Genomic DNA, 17,865 nt, shown 5'->3' with positions numbered 1-17,865 from the left:
AAATAAATGAATGGGACTACATCAAACTAAAAAGCTTCTGCACAGCAAAAGAAACTGTCAACAAGGTAAAGAGACAACCATCCAAATGAGGGAAGATATTTGCAAGCGATGCCTCTGATAAGGGCCTAAAATTCAAAATATACAAAGAACTCATACAACTCAATAACAACAACAACAAAACAATAATCCAATTAAAAAATGGGCAGAGGATCTAAACAGACACTTCTCCCAAGAAGACATACCAATGGCTAACAAACATATGCAAATATGCTCAACATTACTAGCTATTAGGGGAATGCAAATCAAAACCACAATGAGACACCATCTTACACATGTTAGAATAGCTGTTATCAACAAGACAAGTAATAACAAGTGTTGGAGAGGATATAGGAAAAACCCTCCCCTCATACACTGCTGGTGGGACTGCAAACTGGTACAGTCACTATGGAAAACAGTACGGAGGTTTCTCAAAACACTAAGAATTGATCTACGATCCAGCAAATAGATCTCGAGATAATCATGTTAAGCAAAATAAGCCAGAATGAAAAAAGTTGAAAATCACATGATTATCACAAATGTGGGATATAAACCTAAGAGCAACAGATGAGCAGGAGAAACAGAGACTCAGGGTCATGGATAATGGACTAGTGGTTACCAGAGGGTAGGGGGTGAGGGAGGAGGGAAGAGCTAGACAGGGTAATGGGGTTCAAATATAGCGGGAGGGTGAAGTGGGTAAAGGGGATCAAATATATGGTACCTGAAGGAAACTGGACTTTGGGTAGTAATCACACAATAGAATATATAGATGTCAAATTATAATGTACATGTGAAAATTATATCATTGTATTAACCAATGTTACCCCAATAAACTTAATTTAAAAAACTTTTTTAAATAATTTATAAAAAGAAAGGAATAAGACATATTAACATCATGTACCCCCTGATATGATGTGTGGTGACGAGCACAGAATTACTTACGTGATATTCTTGCCAAAACTGCATAACTTCAATTTAATCACGATACAACATCAGAGAAACCTAAATTGAGGGTCATTCTATAAAATGACTAATACTCCTCTGAGACTGAGAAACTGTCGCAGAGCAGAAGAGATTAAGGAGACCTGGCAACTACAGACAACGTGGGATCCTGGACTGGATTGCGGAACAGGAAAAGGGCATGAGAAGAAAAACTATACTTTGATTAATAGTGATGTACCAATGTTAATTTATTGGTTTTGATAACTGTACCATTGTTATTATGTAAGATGTTAATATTAGGGGAAGTTGAGTAAAGCATATATGGGAACTCTACTCCAAGTTTCAAATTTTTTCAAGACAAAAAAAGTTTCAAAATTTTTCAAGATAAAAAATAAAGCTTTTTCTGAAGAAAGAAACAAGAGTCCTATAAACTAGGTATTTAAACAAGAGTCCCATAAACTAGGCATGGTTCTAGGCCCTGAGAAAAACAGCCACGAACAAGACGGACAAGGTAACTGGCTTTCATGGGAGTTTACATGCAAGAAGGAGACAATAAATAAGTGTACAAACAAAAATACAACCATGTTCACACACGTAAACTCAGATCATGGTTAATGCTATGATGCCAGAAAACCAGAGTAATATGATGAAGGCTTCCCTGAAGTGGTATTTGAGCTTTGACATGATCCTTTCTGCTCTGAAGTTCAGTTTCCTCATCTATAAAACAGAGCTAATATTTGCCCCTATAGAATTGTTGTTAAGAATTAAATTAAACAAAGATGACATCAATTTTACCAGAGTTTCTAGTAAGTGAATGAGTGACTAGAAATAGCAATTGATGACGAGTTACTTATTAACACATCACAGTGAAAGCACAGACTTTCTCAATTTACTTTGAATTCTAGATATCCCACTGAAATTTGCTCAGAGTGTCTAAGAGTACATTGCTGATCACAGAAACAGCTATTACCCCTCCACTGGGCAGCAGCGAGGGATAATGACTGGATGCAGAAATGGACAGAGCAGGAAACACGAATGCTCAGCCCAGAGCCCGTGAGAGCGAGGGAAAGCTCCCAGGCTCTGCTAGCAGTAACCTCCTCCTCTATACCTGACGAGAATCAGTGGGCTGACGCTATGAAAATGACGATTTCTTCCTTGACTGTCTGTGCAACTGGAGCTGGAGAGAAGGCAGTCCAGCCACCGAAATAAACCAGAGACTCAGTTCTGAGGAAAAAGCTGGGGTTGTAAGGCATTATCACATTTCCCCAAGGCTGAGGGTATAACATATTTTCTTTCACAAAACAAGCTGAAGCCAAGATTGCATCCCAATTCCAGAATTCACAAAAATAGTAAAAGCTATTGAAATAATTTAGAAAAGTAATTATGAAATGAGGGTGTGTAAAATAAATCAACTGCAGACCAAAGCACTGTGTCTGGCACAACTGGACATTTCTAAATAACCTCTCTCTGATAGACAAAAATACACTCTCAATTGCTCTCTCTCACAGCCACCATAAATAAAAGTTGCAGAAGTTTAACACCAACTTATGTTGACTAGATACTTACTCTAAGTCATTGAAGAGCATTTTTCAACCTACCAGTACTCACATTAAGTATAAGTACATTATCGACATTAAGATATTTTTAAATGTGTATAAAAACATATCACTTAGACACCTGCTTCACATTACTGTCAAGTCCACCTAAAAGAAAGGAAAAAGACCTCCATGTGCTCCAAACTCCAGAGTTAGCTACAACACAACCCTCCCTGGGGAATCCCACCTGAAGCACCACAGCTATAGTGAAAAACTCGCCTCTCCCTTTCTAGCCATCGCTACTTCCCTCCCTGGCCCCAGCTGCCTTCTTCCTCCATTTCTTGTCCTCTTCTTTAAAAGAAAAACATGTGAAATAATTTAGAAAAGTAATTATGAAATGAGGGTGTGTAAAATAAATCAACTGCAGACCAAAGCACTGTGTCTGGCACAACTGGACATTTCTAAATAACCTCTGACAGACAAAAATACACTCTCAGTTGCTCTCTCTCACAGCCACCATAAATAAAAGTTGCAGAAGTTTAACACCAACTTATGTTGACTAGATACTTACTCTAAGTCATTGAAGAGCATTTTTCAACCTACCAGTACTCACATTAAGTATAAGTACATTATCGACATTAAGATATTTTTAAATGTGTATAAAAACATATCACTTAGACACCTGCTTCACATTACTGTCAAGTCCACCTAAAAGAAAGGAAAAAGACCTCCATGTGCTCCAAACTCCAGAGTTAGCTACAACACAACCCTCCCTGGGGAATCCCACCTGAAGCACCACAGCTATAGTGAAAAACTCGCCTCTCCCTTTCTAGCCATCGCTACTTCCCTCCCTGGCCCCAGCTGCCTTCTTCCTCCATTTCTTGTCCTCTTCTTTAAAAGAAAAACAGACAAAACACACACTTCCCCATTGCTGAGCCCAGGTTTGCGACGCCTGGTGAGGGCTGCAGTTAGAGTCACACCGGGGTCTCCGTGTGTCACACAAGCAGTAAAGGAGTTTGGAAAGATTTTATTACAAGAGCTAAACTGCACTTGTGAACAGAGGTTAGCTCTCTCCTTCCTTTAATCCCTCCATTACTGGAAGAGCAGTAATGCCCTCAGCCACCAGCCTCCTGTCCCCAAAGCCCTACCTCCCACCCCTCAACTAAAATATCTTCCTCAGAGACAGAAGCCATTTGGGCCTCAATCTGTGCAGGCTCCTGATGCTGGCAAGCCTCTCTCCTCCCCTTGCTGGTCATGACCTTCCACTTTTCTGCTTTTCTCCCTCCTTTTCTCACTGCTTGGCTCTCTAATCCTGCTTCCTTAAGTGTGGCTGTCAGTAACAACAGTGATTATAAAAAAATAACAACAGCTATGATTTACTGAAAGGTTATTACATATCTGGAAGTGTACTGAATGCTCTATATACTCTCCCATCTAATTCCCTCCACAACTCATGAAGTATTATTTCACAGTGGCATCCTCAAACATGATAGCTTTAAGAGTCTTACACCCTTAAAAATGGCTGAGGAGCGCAAAGAGCTTTATCAATGTAAATATAACTATTGACAGTTACTATATTAGAAATTAAAACTAAGAAATTTTTAAAACACAGAACGCACAACACAGAGCCATAACATCATCACACATCATGTAGCTTCTGGAAAACTCCACTGTACCCTCATGAGTGACAGGGTAAAAAGACAAAAACATCTTAGTGGTATTACAGTGAAAACAGTTCTGACTGCCAGCTCCCTAAAAGAGCCTCAATGATTCCCAGCCATCCCTGGATTATACTTTGAGAATCACTGTTCCATGAAAAAAGAAACTGAGCCTTTAAAAATAAAATCAACTTGCCCAAGTCACTCAGCCAGCCTCCTACAGAGCTCTGTCATAACCCAGGTCATGCAGGTCTGCTGTGCCCTCCATCCCCGTTGTCCCCACTCCCCCATTCCTCTTTTTTACTATGGTCTTCCTCAGAAACAACAATCACTTCCATCACATGCACTATCACCTTCAAGTGACCACCTCCAAATATGCATCCACAGAGCTGATAACTTACCTGAGTTCTTACCTCCTGGATCCCCCATCAGCACCCTGAGCCATCCCAACTTACCACCACACTCCTCCACCCCAACCAGCTCACCCTGGCATCTTGACTTTGGGAAAGGTCATTCTTCCATTTAATGTGGACCCAAACCACTCTTTGCCTCTCTAAGTCTTGCTGATTTGTCTTCAGAATGTCTCTTGCAAATGCAAAAAAGGTGTATATACTATGTTCCTACACAAACCAGGAAAAAAGACTGGATTCAAATACACCAAAACTTTACAAAGAGTTATCTCTGTATAATGGAATTATGAGCAATTTGCAAACTATTTTCTTTAATACATTTTTCTGCACAGCACACATTTTTTTAAGCATACATTATTTTCACAATCAGAAAATACTGTACGGGTGATAAAGCTTCTTCAGAGTTTTATTTTTAAGTAGTATCCCTTGACTATGCCCTTGCATATTACAGCTCCAACCTAGTAAAGCATTACATTCTCACAGGTCAAATTTCAGTTCTCCTTAGTCTTCCTACACTGGCCTCCTAGGGCTTGGGGTCTTGCATCACAAGGTATGGCAGGAAGGCCAATGGAATATTAGTGCATAAAAGACTCTTATCTCAGCACTTGGGAAATAGTAAATAAATGTTCACTGTTGCTGTTCCCCACACTGCTAGTAGATGAAACTTCTGAAAACAATAACTGGCAAATGACAAACCTATTTTAAAACCAACAGTAGTTCCCAGTGCCTAATTACAATAGCCAATATTTATAGAGTCCTTACTTTGGAGCCTGGCGCTGTTAGCAAGTGTTACCTCACTGAATCACCATCTCTGCCCCATGATGTGAGTCCTGTGAGCTCTCCATTTCACAGGTAAAGAAACTGAAGCAAAGAGCAGTTAAGTGCCAAGATGTGCTAGACTGGAGATTCAAACCCAGTTCAGTCTGACTGACTGTCCAATAAAATTTTCCACGATGATGGACATGTTCTATATCTGCATTGTTCAATATGTGGCATTTAAAATGTAACTGTAATTAAATTAATTAAATGAGTAATTAAATTTTTACTTTAGTTCATATTAATTTAAATAGGTGTATGCAGCCAACAGCTACCGCAGTGGCCTGCACAGGACTAAAGTATAAAAGCCCAAACTCTCAAGCTTAATAAACAGAAGACCTCACAACAGCCTGCCTACCTACCACTCAACTAATTCTTACAAAAAGCTGCAGCAAGTCTAAAAGCCCTGTTAAGAGGTACTTGCTCCTATCTCCAGCCATCCCTTGCTCTCCTCTCATCCAAGTCTTCTGCATATGGAGGGGCTTTAGAAGTTAAAGTAAGAGAGACTTGGGTTCAGACCTGAGCTCCACGGAGACCTGGCTGTATAACCACCAGAAGGTTGGTTTAGTCTGTGATCCCTTGCTCTTCATCTGCAGAATGGGGTGACAAGACTACCTTCCAAAAAGCATCTGCCAAAGAATATCTGCCACATTCTCCAAATGGTCGCTAGTAATACATCTTCTGGGCTCAATTCAAACTCCGCCAACTTCTCTAAGAGACCATGGAAGCCCAGGAGATCTCCCCTCCCCCTTCCACCCAGGCTCCATCTCAACTGCACACAGATTCTACTGTCATTTTTGTGTGTTGTGTGTCTGCTCCTTCTCTGCCACTAGACCAGCAGTCCCTTGAGGCCAAGGGCTTCTGTCATCAGTGAGCTTCAAGGCAATAAGGCACCATACGAAAGGCTCTAGAGAGAAATAGAGCCACCTCAGCCTAGCAATTACTGCCTAAGAGATATGGGATTCTTTCCATAAAATGGAGATAAAAAGTCCTCAGTCGGTTGATGGGAGGAGAAAATGAAGGTGCCAAGGTAAAGAAATGAGCATGGTGCCAAGTGCAGGCAGCATCTCAACAGATGTCTCCCATTCTTAACACAAGAGACTTCAGTCGTCAGCATCACAGACCCAAGAGACTAACCATGAATCTTGTTCACTGTCACTGCTGTGCTCTTAAAATGGGAAGATTTCAGTCTACCCTAAGGATATCAACCCCAGTAAAAATATCAAGGGCATTTTTTTCCTTCTCTTTTAACTTGACAGACATGACACTAAACTCCACATGAGAAGCTAATCAGAAAGAGTGGCTAAGAATAGTCAGAAAATGGAAGGAATGGGATGGACTTGCTTTGTCAGATAAGAAAGCACATTATAAAGATATCACCTGGCCCCCTGCCAGCACTAGGTAAAATTTTTCTTTGTAAAACATTTTTAAACACCTGTCATTGAAAAAAGTGATGAAATTGTAAAAATAACAGTAATAACAATAATCGATTTTTATGGAGCCCTTGCCAGATGTGGAGAGCTTTATCTGCATGTGTTATCTCATCTGAACCTCACAATAGTGTTTTTCACACTGCTGATTGCAACTCCTTAGTGGATCTTAAAGTCAATTTAGTGGATCTAGAAATAGCATTTTTTAAAAATGAGGCAGAATAAAACAGGATAGAATAAAAAAAAAAAATATGAGTGAACTGCATGAAACACCCCATGAATCTTTTACATTAACTACTTAAAATGTTTATTACTGTGAATCACAGTAAAAATATCTGAAAAAAGACCTCGTCTCACAACTTTTAAGGTATGTACAATTATTATCACCATTTTAGAGATGCAAAAACTGAAGCTCAGAACAAATGAGTCTCTTGCTCAAATTTACCTGGCTCGTAAATGATAGCCAAAACTGGTATTGCCCTCAGATCCTGACCCCATAAACATTGGCCTATCAGTAGGACAGGATAGATGACCCTGAAAATCATGTAGTGTTTCCGTGAAAAAACGAGGACGTGAAACCAACAGGAAATAGACAAATTAGTTACCAAATTTTATTTTGTCTTACCTTCAGTGGGGGAAAAAATATCTTATAAAATTGTTAAAAAAATGAAACCAGTAAAAAGACTAGGCATAAGAACAATGGAGTAAATCACAAAGAAAAAGGTATACAGATAACACATAAATATTAAACTTCTGCCCATCAAAGTTATGAGTGACTGCGTCTCTGCTAACATTTTACTCATTTTAAAAAGCATAGCTGTAACTGTCCTAAGAAATTGACTTTGGGTAATTAAATGTGTTTCCCAGTCTGTAAAATGGCATGACAATAATAGCCTCTACCTGCTAAACCTGTAGCAAATATCAAATTAGATTTTGTACCACTGGCACAGAGCAAATTCTCCATTAAAGTAGCTGCTATTATGTGATACAACAGAATGGCTCTTTCGAATTTGAAACTACTACTATACCACATTTTCAAAAGCTACAACTTAGTGAAAACAAATTCATCACATCTTGGCCTGCATCAAGCATCAGGTGTTCCTCACAATGAAGACTGTTTACTGCCAAGGCTCCAAGCTCAGGAACTCAGAATCTTACCACCTTGCCCCATCCTTTATGGGCCTGGCTGCAACAGCTGTCCTCACTTTCCAATCACTCCAGGCCTTTCCTTCCTGTTGGTTGCTTCCTGTTTCCCTGAAGCTCTACTCTAAAAATTAACATTAAAAATATTTTTTCTTTATGCACCCCATGTTCATAGCAACATTATAATAACCAAGATATGGAAACAACCTAAATGTCCACCTACAGATGAATGGCTAAAGAAGTTGTGACTCATACACACATACACACACACACACACACACACACACACACAGGAATATTATTCAGGTACAAAAAAAGAAAATCCTGCCATTTGCAACAATATAGATAGACCTTTAGCACCATATGCTAAGTGAAATGAGTCAGACAGAAGATAAATACTGTATAGTCTCACTTATATGTGGAATCTTAAAAAACAAACTCATAGAAAAAGAGATCAGATTTGTAGTTACCAGAGGCAGAGGGTGGAAGAATTGGATGAAGGTGGTCAAAAGGTACAAACCTCCAGTTATAAGACATTAAATCCTGGGGATATAATGTTCACATGATGTCTGTAGTAAACACTGCCGTATGCTATATCTGAAGTTGATAAGAGTAAACCCTCATCACATGGAAAAAAAAAAAAAACCATTTTTTTCTACTTATTTGGTATTATATGAAATGATAGATGCTAACTAACCTTACTATAGTACTCATTTTACAATATATGTAAGTCAAGTCATTAAGCTGTACACCTTAAACTTACACAGTGCCATATATCCATTACGGCAAAATAAAACTGGGGGCAAAAAACTTTTTAACAACTTCCTTCGATGCTCCCAAACAACAGGCTAAAAATTCTTTCTCCAGTGTCAATGACTTTTTAGGTAACATTTAAAAATTACACAAACAAGTTTTTAATTATTAATTATAAAACTATGCCCTGAGCAAAGTAAATACTTGAGCAGTAAAGAGAAAAAGAAAAGCCTTCCATCTTCACCTGAAGGATTCTTCATCAGTCCTCCTCCATAGTTAGCACTCTTAGGCTTCTTATGGATCATTCGATACAGATATAGCCGTGTGTGTATGTGTGTGTGTGTGTGTGTATTTTTTAACACACATTCATAGAACTCTAGTATGTGTGGACTTCTTGCTTTTCTCACTTAATCTCCTATCTTGGAACTCTTTTAAGATTAATACATCTGTCATAAGTACAGCACAGCATTCGCATTCTACCCAATGCGTAAGCCATGACTTAACAGATCCCCCATCCTCATACATTTAGGTCAGTTATGATTTTTTCTTATTACAAATAATGATGCAACAAACATCCTTACACATACATCTTGGTAGGTAGGACTGTATGTAGTCCATAAAATAAATTCTTAGAAATGAAATTGCCCAATCGAAGGGTTTATAAATTTCTAATCTTGACAACTATAGTCAAATTTCCCAATATGAACGTTTCAGGTTTTCACCATTTACACTTCTATCAACACTCCTTCACCAGCACTTTCAGTTTACAGTCACCAATATCGCTGATAAAGATGGTTTTATTGCTATTATAATTTGTATGAGTCAGGTCTAGTATTTTGGTTGGCTATATATATCTTTCCATTTTACTGTCAACTTCTGGATCACTATCTCTCCTTGAAATTGCTGTGAAAGGTTATCGCTGTCCTTTTCTCTAAGACCAAGGACTTTGTCTTACTTGAATCATCATCAAGAGCACCATCTTGGCAACAACTAACACTAACAAACACCTCCCTCAGGAGACACTTCTCCTTTCCCTGCCATGACATTTGCTGGGCTGGTTTTCCATGAGGTTCAAGCCTAATTTCTCCCTGGAATTCTGAAGAGAAGCATCCAATCCCTGGTTCCCTTTTCTCCTGACTTTAACATTTCTAAACTGTCATCCACATACAAGAGTTCCAAATATCAATCCAGGATCACCTGAGCTCTAAACCCATGTGTTAAACTGTCTACCGAAGACCAGCAAAGAGATGGATATCCTTCCCACACTTCAAGATAACAGGGTCAACATGCGAGCAGCATTCACCCTGTGCTGGACACTGTGCTTGTACTTGACCCTAACTGCATCTCATGTAACTCTATATATCCAAGAGAGAACACACCAACCTCACTGGCCACATTCCCAAACTCTTCTACCTCCTTGATCACCAAACTTCAGTTAATGACTCTCCATGTTCCTTCTTTTTTCTCCTCCTTTCCATCCAACAAGGTGCCAAATCCTGTCAATACAGCCTTCCCATTTCCAACCCTGGCCCAGACCACCGCTTTCTTACCTTTTATCCCAATCCTGATGCCACCACCAGAGTTCTCTGCTAAGAGCTCATATATCATCACTTCAATCTACCTCCTCAAAGCACATGGCTTTTGGACATGTTTCCTGCCATCCCTCCATAAACCTGGGCTCCAGGCCTACACTAGCAAGGCACTGTGCTTACATCACCTTTCCCAAATATTGCAGTGAGCCCAATATTTTACAAGAGTTCTGCCAGCATGTAGTACCTCACTCACCAGACAGGAGGCTTCTAGAAGATAGTAAGCAGATTTCATTCACCTTGTCCCCCAGAGAGCACCCAACATCCCAGCATAATGCTGTGCATTTGGTATGCACTTAATAAATGCTTTCTAAGTTATCCAATACAATCTTCCAGCATGTGCTAATATTATTCCAAAGGAAAAATATATATATATATATTTCTTTATACACACACACACACACACACACACACACACACACACATCATCATCATCTCCAGAACAAAGAAAAACCTTTTTAAATCATCTAAATGACTTTGACGTCTGTTTGCCTTGTATGACTGAAAAAATATATAATATTCTCTTAGAACTTACAGAAAGATCAAACTCCTTCCCTAAAAGCTTATAAACAACTTGAAAATCACAAAAGTATTAATTCCCAATAGTTACAAACCAGAATAAGATTTCCAATTTGCCAACAGAAACACATTTAGATGCATCAAAGAAGGTTCTGGCACATAAATGCCCTTAATTTTAAGATCTTCTGATGTCCCAACCAGCTCTCAGAACTATCAAACAATGACATATACAAGTAGATATGACGAAAGGAAGAAGATCACATGGTAAATCAAGTGTCCAACAACTTGACTGAGAGCCAATAAAAACAAATGACATTGTGTGACCTGTGATACCAACTCGAAAGACATATTCATTTAAGTCTACTTCCTTCTTTAAAGTTAACCCAATTTTAAAAGTAACTCTTCTAAAGCATCTTTCTAAACTGATTATAAAGAGGTCATTGGAAAGGAAGCCCAGATCATGTTGAAAATTCTGAAAAGCATTACTTTGTAGAAATATTGAAGATTAAATTCTAAATGTGTTTATAACTCTCCACCTCTGTAAACATCGTCATATTTCAAACATGTGTAGTTAAGTATCCTTGTTTCCTGGCAGCCCAGGGGTCAAAACTTTGTTAAAGTTTTCCCATCCACTCTTTAACCTGAAATTTTAAACTGCTAAATTACTAATTACAAGTTAGTGTTCACATTCAGGGAATCGAAATCATCTATTAAGAGATTTTAAAGAGTAACACTGTTATTACTTAAAGAACTTTTGCGCTGGCATAGCTGACGGGAGTTGCCTAACAGTTCTGGTGTCCCCATGACCACTCTCAGGCCCCCTGAAAGATTTTACATCTTCATGAAGGTGATCCCTCGGTGTTTTTTAAAAGGGCAGCAAGCGAACCTCCTAAGTTATGGAATGGGGGAGTTTGCAGGAATCTTCTCCATGGCTTCGTGAACTCTTTACCATCAGGGCCTTTCCAGGGCTGCGTGAAAGGAAGAGCAAAGCATAAAGTGCTCCAGGCCCCTAGAGGCCACAGTCAGGGCTCAGTGGGCCAGAGACCACCCGTAACACCTAAGTCCAGGATTGCCTGGGAGGAGAGTTGGACACTAACTTCCTCCCGGTGGGGGTGCGTCGCGGGACCGTCTGCACCGCCCCCCACTCACCTGCGATTCATGGGCCGGACCCTCACGGCCACCTTGACCGATGCCATTGCTCATCCCGGCCTGGCCCGCGCGGGGATCCCACCTGCTCAGCTTCCCGCGGCTGCCAGCAACTCCCCTGACTCGGCCAGCTGCTCCCGCCCACTTCCCTCTCGGCCCCCGCCCCTCAGCTCTCCTCCCGACCTGGCGTCCCGCGTCGGCCCCACCTGCCAGGCCACTGAGCATGCCCAGAGCGGCTCTGGAGCGCGTGATCCGTGCGCCGGGCTTGGCGGCAGCGAAGAGGCGCCCGGGGGCGGGGCCGGGATGCCTGGGCGCGGCAGCCTGAGGTCGCGAAGTCCGGAACGTACCGCCGCCTGGAAGTCATCGAGGGCCACTAGCGCCGAGTGATTTCAGGAAAGCTGGAACCCAGCATCATCCCCTGAAAAACAGAAGAAAGCGAATGAGGAAGAGGTCGCCGTAATTTAGGGCCAGAGCAAGGACCACAGTCCTAGGTGACAAATTATTAAAAGCAGTGTTTCAACCCTTAACTAGGACCTGGCTTTGCCCCACAGTGCAAGAGTTAGCTCATCCAATTTAGAGAGCAAGAAACTGAGGCACAGAGATAATCACAGCTTGTTAGTGGGGAACTCCTCTAGGGCCTTCTCCCCTTCTCTAAGGCTGTCAGAGCAAGAGTTTTGGACCGCTCAATTCAGAGATACCGAGAAATGAAAATTAAAAGGGTACTAGGTGTTTTAAATGCAGGCGGAAATAGCTATATTGGCTGAAATCGGATCTTAATTGGACTTTTTTTGCACTTATGTTAGTTTAGTTTTAATCATAAAGGGTTTGGGGGCGGCTAACCTTCTCTTTAAGGGTTAGGGCCTTTGGTAGAAATGAGGTCCCACCCTAGACTCTTTTAGTGAGCTCCCCTTCCCTCTTCCCGGGAATGTAAATTAATTCATTCAATTATCCAGCCATTCATGCAGTTCGTGCATGCGTGTACACACATACAGACACACGCACGCACGCAAGAGCCCTGTAAGCCACAAGATTATCTGCAGCCCATATTTAACCAAGACAGCAGCTCTGCCTCATGCTGCCCCATTCATGGCCGCTCAGCACAAACAGCCCATCCCACCATCGCTTCAAGACCCCACCCTTCCTGCCCCAGAGCTGACAGCTCCTCCGCAGCTGAAAGCCCACTGAATAATGCTCCGCTGTCAAGATCCACTTTGGCCCCCACGTCCTTAATGGGGCCACAAAGGGATGCTCTGCCCTCATCTCCTCCCCTTACCGTTGGTGTACCACACCCACAAGGCACCCAGGAGCTGGCGTGGCAGCTGTCCTGGTTCAAATGAAGGGGCCACACTAGGTAGGAGGGGCTTCTTCTCTGGGAAGCCTCAAAGAGTAGAGGCTGGACTCCTGGGTTTGAGCCCTAATTCAACACTAGCTTCGGGAATCCTCAAGTCTAAATTATTGGACGTCTCTGAGGCTTTTGCCTTAACTGCAAATCATGAACAACTCCATGGAGCTGGTCAATGCATTGAGATAACTGCAAACATGTAACCCACTCAGACAAGGAATCACTATATCATCAGCTTCCTTAGAGCCCCGTAGGTAGCCTGGAATCAGCACTCTTTTGGCTTCCAGAGCCCTGATAACCCTGAGTTCTCTCTCCTGGCTGGCGCAGAGAATCTGGCTGAAGAAAACCCCGGGCGCCGTCCTCGGAGGCGGGCCGGGCATGCGCGGTAGCGGCGAGCTGGCTGGCGGCTTGGGGAGGGAGCAGGCTCAGCGCCCTCGACGCCGCAGGCAGGGGCGGGGCCAGCCTTATATGGGAGCTGCGCGGGGACAAATTGCGCGGGTCACCGTAGGCGACCCCTGTACCCCGTAAGTCACCTACACGGATGGGAGCCTCAACACAAGGAATACCAGAGGGCCCCACACCCGGAAGAGCCACCCCAATTTTTTTTAAATCAGACTTAGTTGGAGGAGTTCTAGTTTACTCATTAAAGCGTTATTCTCTGCGCAGGGTTTTAGGGGTTGTTGGTTGAGGTTTCATTTATTCGTTTATTAATGTATTTCCAGCAGTCTACACGTATCTGTAAACCCCCTGTCATTTCCGTGGCATTGTCATTTGACAGATATCATCGCAGACCCACAGACACGTTAAGCCCCAAACAGCGCACCTGGAACTTTTGAATAAGAAGGAGCCAGTAGGGCTTCAACTCACCCCTGTTGGAATGGAACATAGAGAATATTTCTAATAGAGAGTGAAAGTTTTTGAAAGTGCAAGTTAATTATAAGATAAAGGGTTGGTTCATCTCTAATTTTAATGTGCATACTTACAAGTGCTTTGCAAACTTTAAGGCTTTTACTAATAATCTGGAGATTCTGATTCGGCAGATCTGGGATGAAGTCAGATACTGCTTTTCCAACACGCGTCTAGAGTTGTAGATGCTGCCAGTCTGTGACCCCCACTTAAGAGGGGCGAGAGGTTAGTGATCTCCAAACAGTGTGGGAGCTTTGCAATACTGATATTGAAAAGTACTCATGGGTCTCGATCCAATGTCCAAAGTGTCAGCGAATAAAATTCAGGGCTCCATATCAGTTTCGTATCCTAGCCTAAAGTCCAAAATTTAGTGCCTTAAAACAAGAACCATTTATTTCTCACGATTCTGTGGGTTGGTGGCTTCACCTGGGCTAACAACTTAATGAAGCTAAGGGCTAGAGTTTGGGCTCAGTTGGGATGACTAAGAAGCCTGTGCCTCTTTCTCTTTCATCCTCAAAAAGCTAGACCAGGTTTTTTGTTTGGCAAGGTAGTCTTCTGGGAGGGCAAGCCTAAAGACTCTGCTGGAGTTCAGTTTGCTGATGTCCCATTGGCCAAAGGCAGCAAGCCCAGCATCGTTGGCGAGGTGTCATCCACTGGGAGGGAGTACTCATGGGAGCCACTGAAGTTATAAATCTACCAGAAGGTCAATGAGCTTGGATGAGGGGAAAAAAAAGAAAAATCTGTAATAGCCTCTAAGTAAAATGTATTAATTTTAGTAATATCAGAGATTTTGATACCTTTAGAAATCACAGATATTTTCGTGTTAAATTAGAATTGCTGCAGGTTTCTCAAATTGTTAAAATCATCGCTTTGAAATTATGGTAGTCATTAAACTGACATTAAATATTATTGTTATTTAATATTTGTTATTAGCTAACACTGTTATTTGTATTTTTTGTTACTTAATATAACCACATGTTACTCAACTACAAATTTATTTTTCTTGTATCTTGATAGTTGTATTTCATTATAGCTGATTTTCTTTTTAATCCCATTTATTTTAATTTATGCATTTAAAAATGTTATTCTGAAAATGTTGCTTTCACCAGACAACAAAAAGTGTCCATGGCACAAAAAGATTAAGAATCCATAATTTAGAAATTCATTTGGATGAGTAAAGGGCTTTTCTGTTTTCCAAAAAAAATGTTGAATGGTGATGGAAAGGAGAAGAAAAGATTCTGAGGCCTGCCTGGTCAAAACTCAAATGATATTAAATGAGATTGGAGTATTAATCCAGTCACCAATAACGTGTATGTGGTATTTTTATTTTGTTTGCTGGTTTTGATGTAGTTTATTTGGGCCTTCACTTATTGTTTAATTTTTTTTTCTAATGTTTAGCAATCTCGTCATTGCCAAATAGTTGTTTTGATGTGGTTTATTTGAGCTTTCGCTTATTGTTGAATTCTTTTTTTTCTAATGTTTAGCAATCTCGTCACTGCCAAATAGTTGTGATTTAAACTCTCTGAGCCTTAGCTCCTTCATTTCAAAGTGAGATAGCACTGGAATAGAATGTTCACTCTACCTGAAGTTATTTGAATCATCTTGAAATACAATTATCGGGGAAAAAAAGACTATATCCCTATCAGCTATATATATAGCTACATATTTTTCCCCTAGCCTCTAAGGAGTAAAATTGATTTACTTTCTCAAAAAGCATGACTTTTAAAAAACCTTGATAAACAGCAGACTGGCACAGTTAAATTGGAACAAAGAATACAACTGACATCTCAGACCCCCATCTGTTTTCCCATGTGCTAGAAGTACTGACCTCAAGCATTACATCACACAGTACACTTAATACCTCCTTGTTGGGGTGCCTTACAGGCTGGGACTTATGTTGAATTCAAGAGCTATGGAGTAAGTAAATAAACAAAATTAAGTATTCTCCTGGTTTTCAAACAAATGCATAGTAGTGTCAGAGACAGAAATCACATATATCGAATTCAAACCCGGAACCATTTTCATTTTCTAAGTCATAAAGTTTAAAAGTAAATTCAGAATCTTCTAAAATATTAAACATTAAAAGCAAAGATAATGTGAAAAGATGGACTTTGGGGCCTGAGAGTGAAATCTGAGCTTCAAAGTAACAGTAAAGATAATTACAAAAGTCATACATAGTAATTTTGCAACAAAGCTATAGGCAGGTATCTATGAATGCCAGCTTTCTTTTACATTAGAAGTGAATAAAGAAATCACAGCAGATTCAATTTAATAGAAGCTATCACCCTAAATCATAGTCATTTTTATATACTAAGATGAAAAAAAGATTTGTTTTCAATTGCATATAACTATGCCTTTGGTCACAAATAGTTCAGAATTCATGGACTTTGTAGAGTCTGTAACAGCATTTCAACTTCTTTAGAGTGAGAAAACACACTTAGCTGAAGCTATGGGGAAAAAATTCCTGGATAAATTAGTTTTGGGGATGGGCTTTGTAGGAGGGATGGAATTCGAACCCCAAGATAGGTAAGAAGTTGATTTCTGAGCAGTAGAAATAACTTAAATGTTCAGAGTTGGGAAAGCAAGAGTCCTGCTCTGGGAGTAGTGAAAACGCCCCTTTACCTCGAGTATGAGAGGTTTAAAGATAGTTATAAATTCTTCTCCTCCCTGTACTTATACCTTGCAATGTCACTTTACAGCAACCCTCAATTAGGGGTGGGAGTCTGTTTCTCTTCCTCTCTAATATGGTTGGCCTTGTAACTTGCTCTTGCAGAATACAGCAGAATTAACTTTGTTATTTCCAAATCTAGGCCACAAAAGGCCTTGCATGCTCCAGAGCCCCTGCTGCTGTCATTTGAGCAAGCCCACCTAGCCTGCTGAATGATGGTGTGACTCAGTTAAACCAAACATTATGACCAATAGCCATCTAACCACCAGAGGTGTGAGTAGGGCCACCTTGCACTAGCCAGCCCCAGGCAACTCATTAGCTGATCACAGATGTATGAGTGAGGGCAGCCCGGAATAACAGCCCATCCAGACCAGCAGAACCACCAACATGACTTGTAGACTGAATGAGATCAGAATATGCTGCCCCAAAATATGCCTCTTTGAGGTAAGAATTATTTTAAGCTAAAGGCAATTAAGCAGCAAACACAGAGAGAGTTTTTACCCTCCCCCATCTGCCTAAAAGCAGGACATAAATTTTCCATTGTGAAGGTGTTCCTCTCCCACTCCTATACAACTCCTAGGACTAGAAACAGAAAGTCAGCAGGCCTTAAATAACCTTTATCTTCCATTAGTTTCCCCCATATATTTACCATGATTCACTGTCTCTAGCAGCCCAAACCTCTTTTCCTTTCTCTAGTCACTTCTCCACAATTTGTTACCCTTTGTGAAAGTGATATATAAGCTCTCTGGCCTAATTGCTTTTGGGGGTTTTCATTTCTTTTCTGTGATGCCCTTCGTGTGCATTTCATATGAAATAAACCCTTTCCCCTGTTATTCTTTCTTTTGTCGGTTTAATTTGCACATATCAAGTGGTAAACTTAAGAGGTTAAAGGAAAAGTTTTTTCCTCTCTAACAAGACTCATAAGCAATAACCAATGGTTTTCGTTTAAGCCATTTGCTTTTTGGTATGTGT

General features: G+C 40.7%; 1 protein-coding gene across 7 annotated transcripts in view; it reads right to left on the bottom strand.

Moving 5' to 3' along the window:
* Positions 1–13,352, bottom strand: part of KIF16B (kinesin family member 16B) — a 278,826-nt gene extending 265,474 nt beyond the window's left edge. For 2 of the 7 annotated variants that reach the window (XM_025039945.1, XM_025039946.1), the window contains exons 1-2: positions 13,251–13,337; positions 12,184–12,395 (exon numbers count right to left, since the gene is read on the bottom strand). In XM_025039945.1, coding sequence (XP_024895713.1) covers positions 12,184–12,341 — 158 coding nt within the window. In that variant the 5' untranslated portion in view covers positions 12,342–12,395; positions 13,251–13,337. Of the gene's footprint in view, positions 1–11,980; positions 12,396–13,250 lie in introns of those variants that run through there. The other 5 variants (XM_015597174.1, XM_015597173.2, XM_025039943.1 and 2 more) reach the window with 4 other exon arrangements.
* Between the last annotated feature and the right edge of the window lie 4,513 nt (positions 13,353–17,865).

The sequence above is a fragment of the Pteropus alecto genome, unplaced genomic scaffold (genome assembly GCF_000325575.1).
Source record: "Pteropus alecto unplaced genomic scaffold, ASM32557v1 scaffold45, whole genome shotgun sequence".
In the NCBI taxonomy this organism is placed as follows: Eukaryota; Metazoa; Chordata; class Mammalia; order Chiroptera; family Pteropodidae; genus Pteropus; species Pteropus alecto.
Note: the sequence above shows the minus strand (reverse complement) of the source record. Positions and strands in the feature narration are given on the sequence as shown.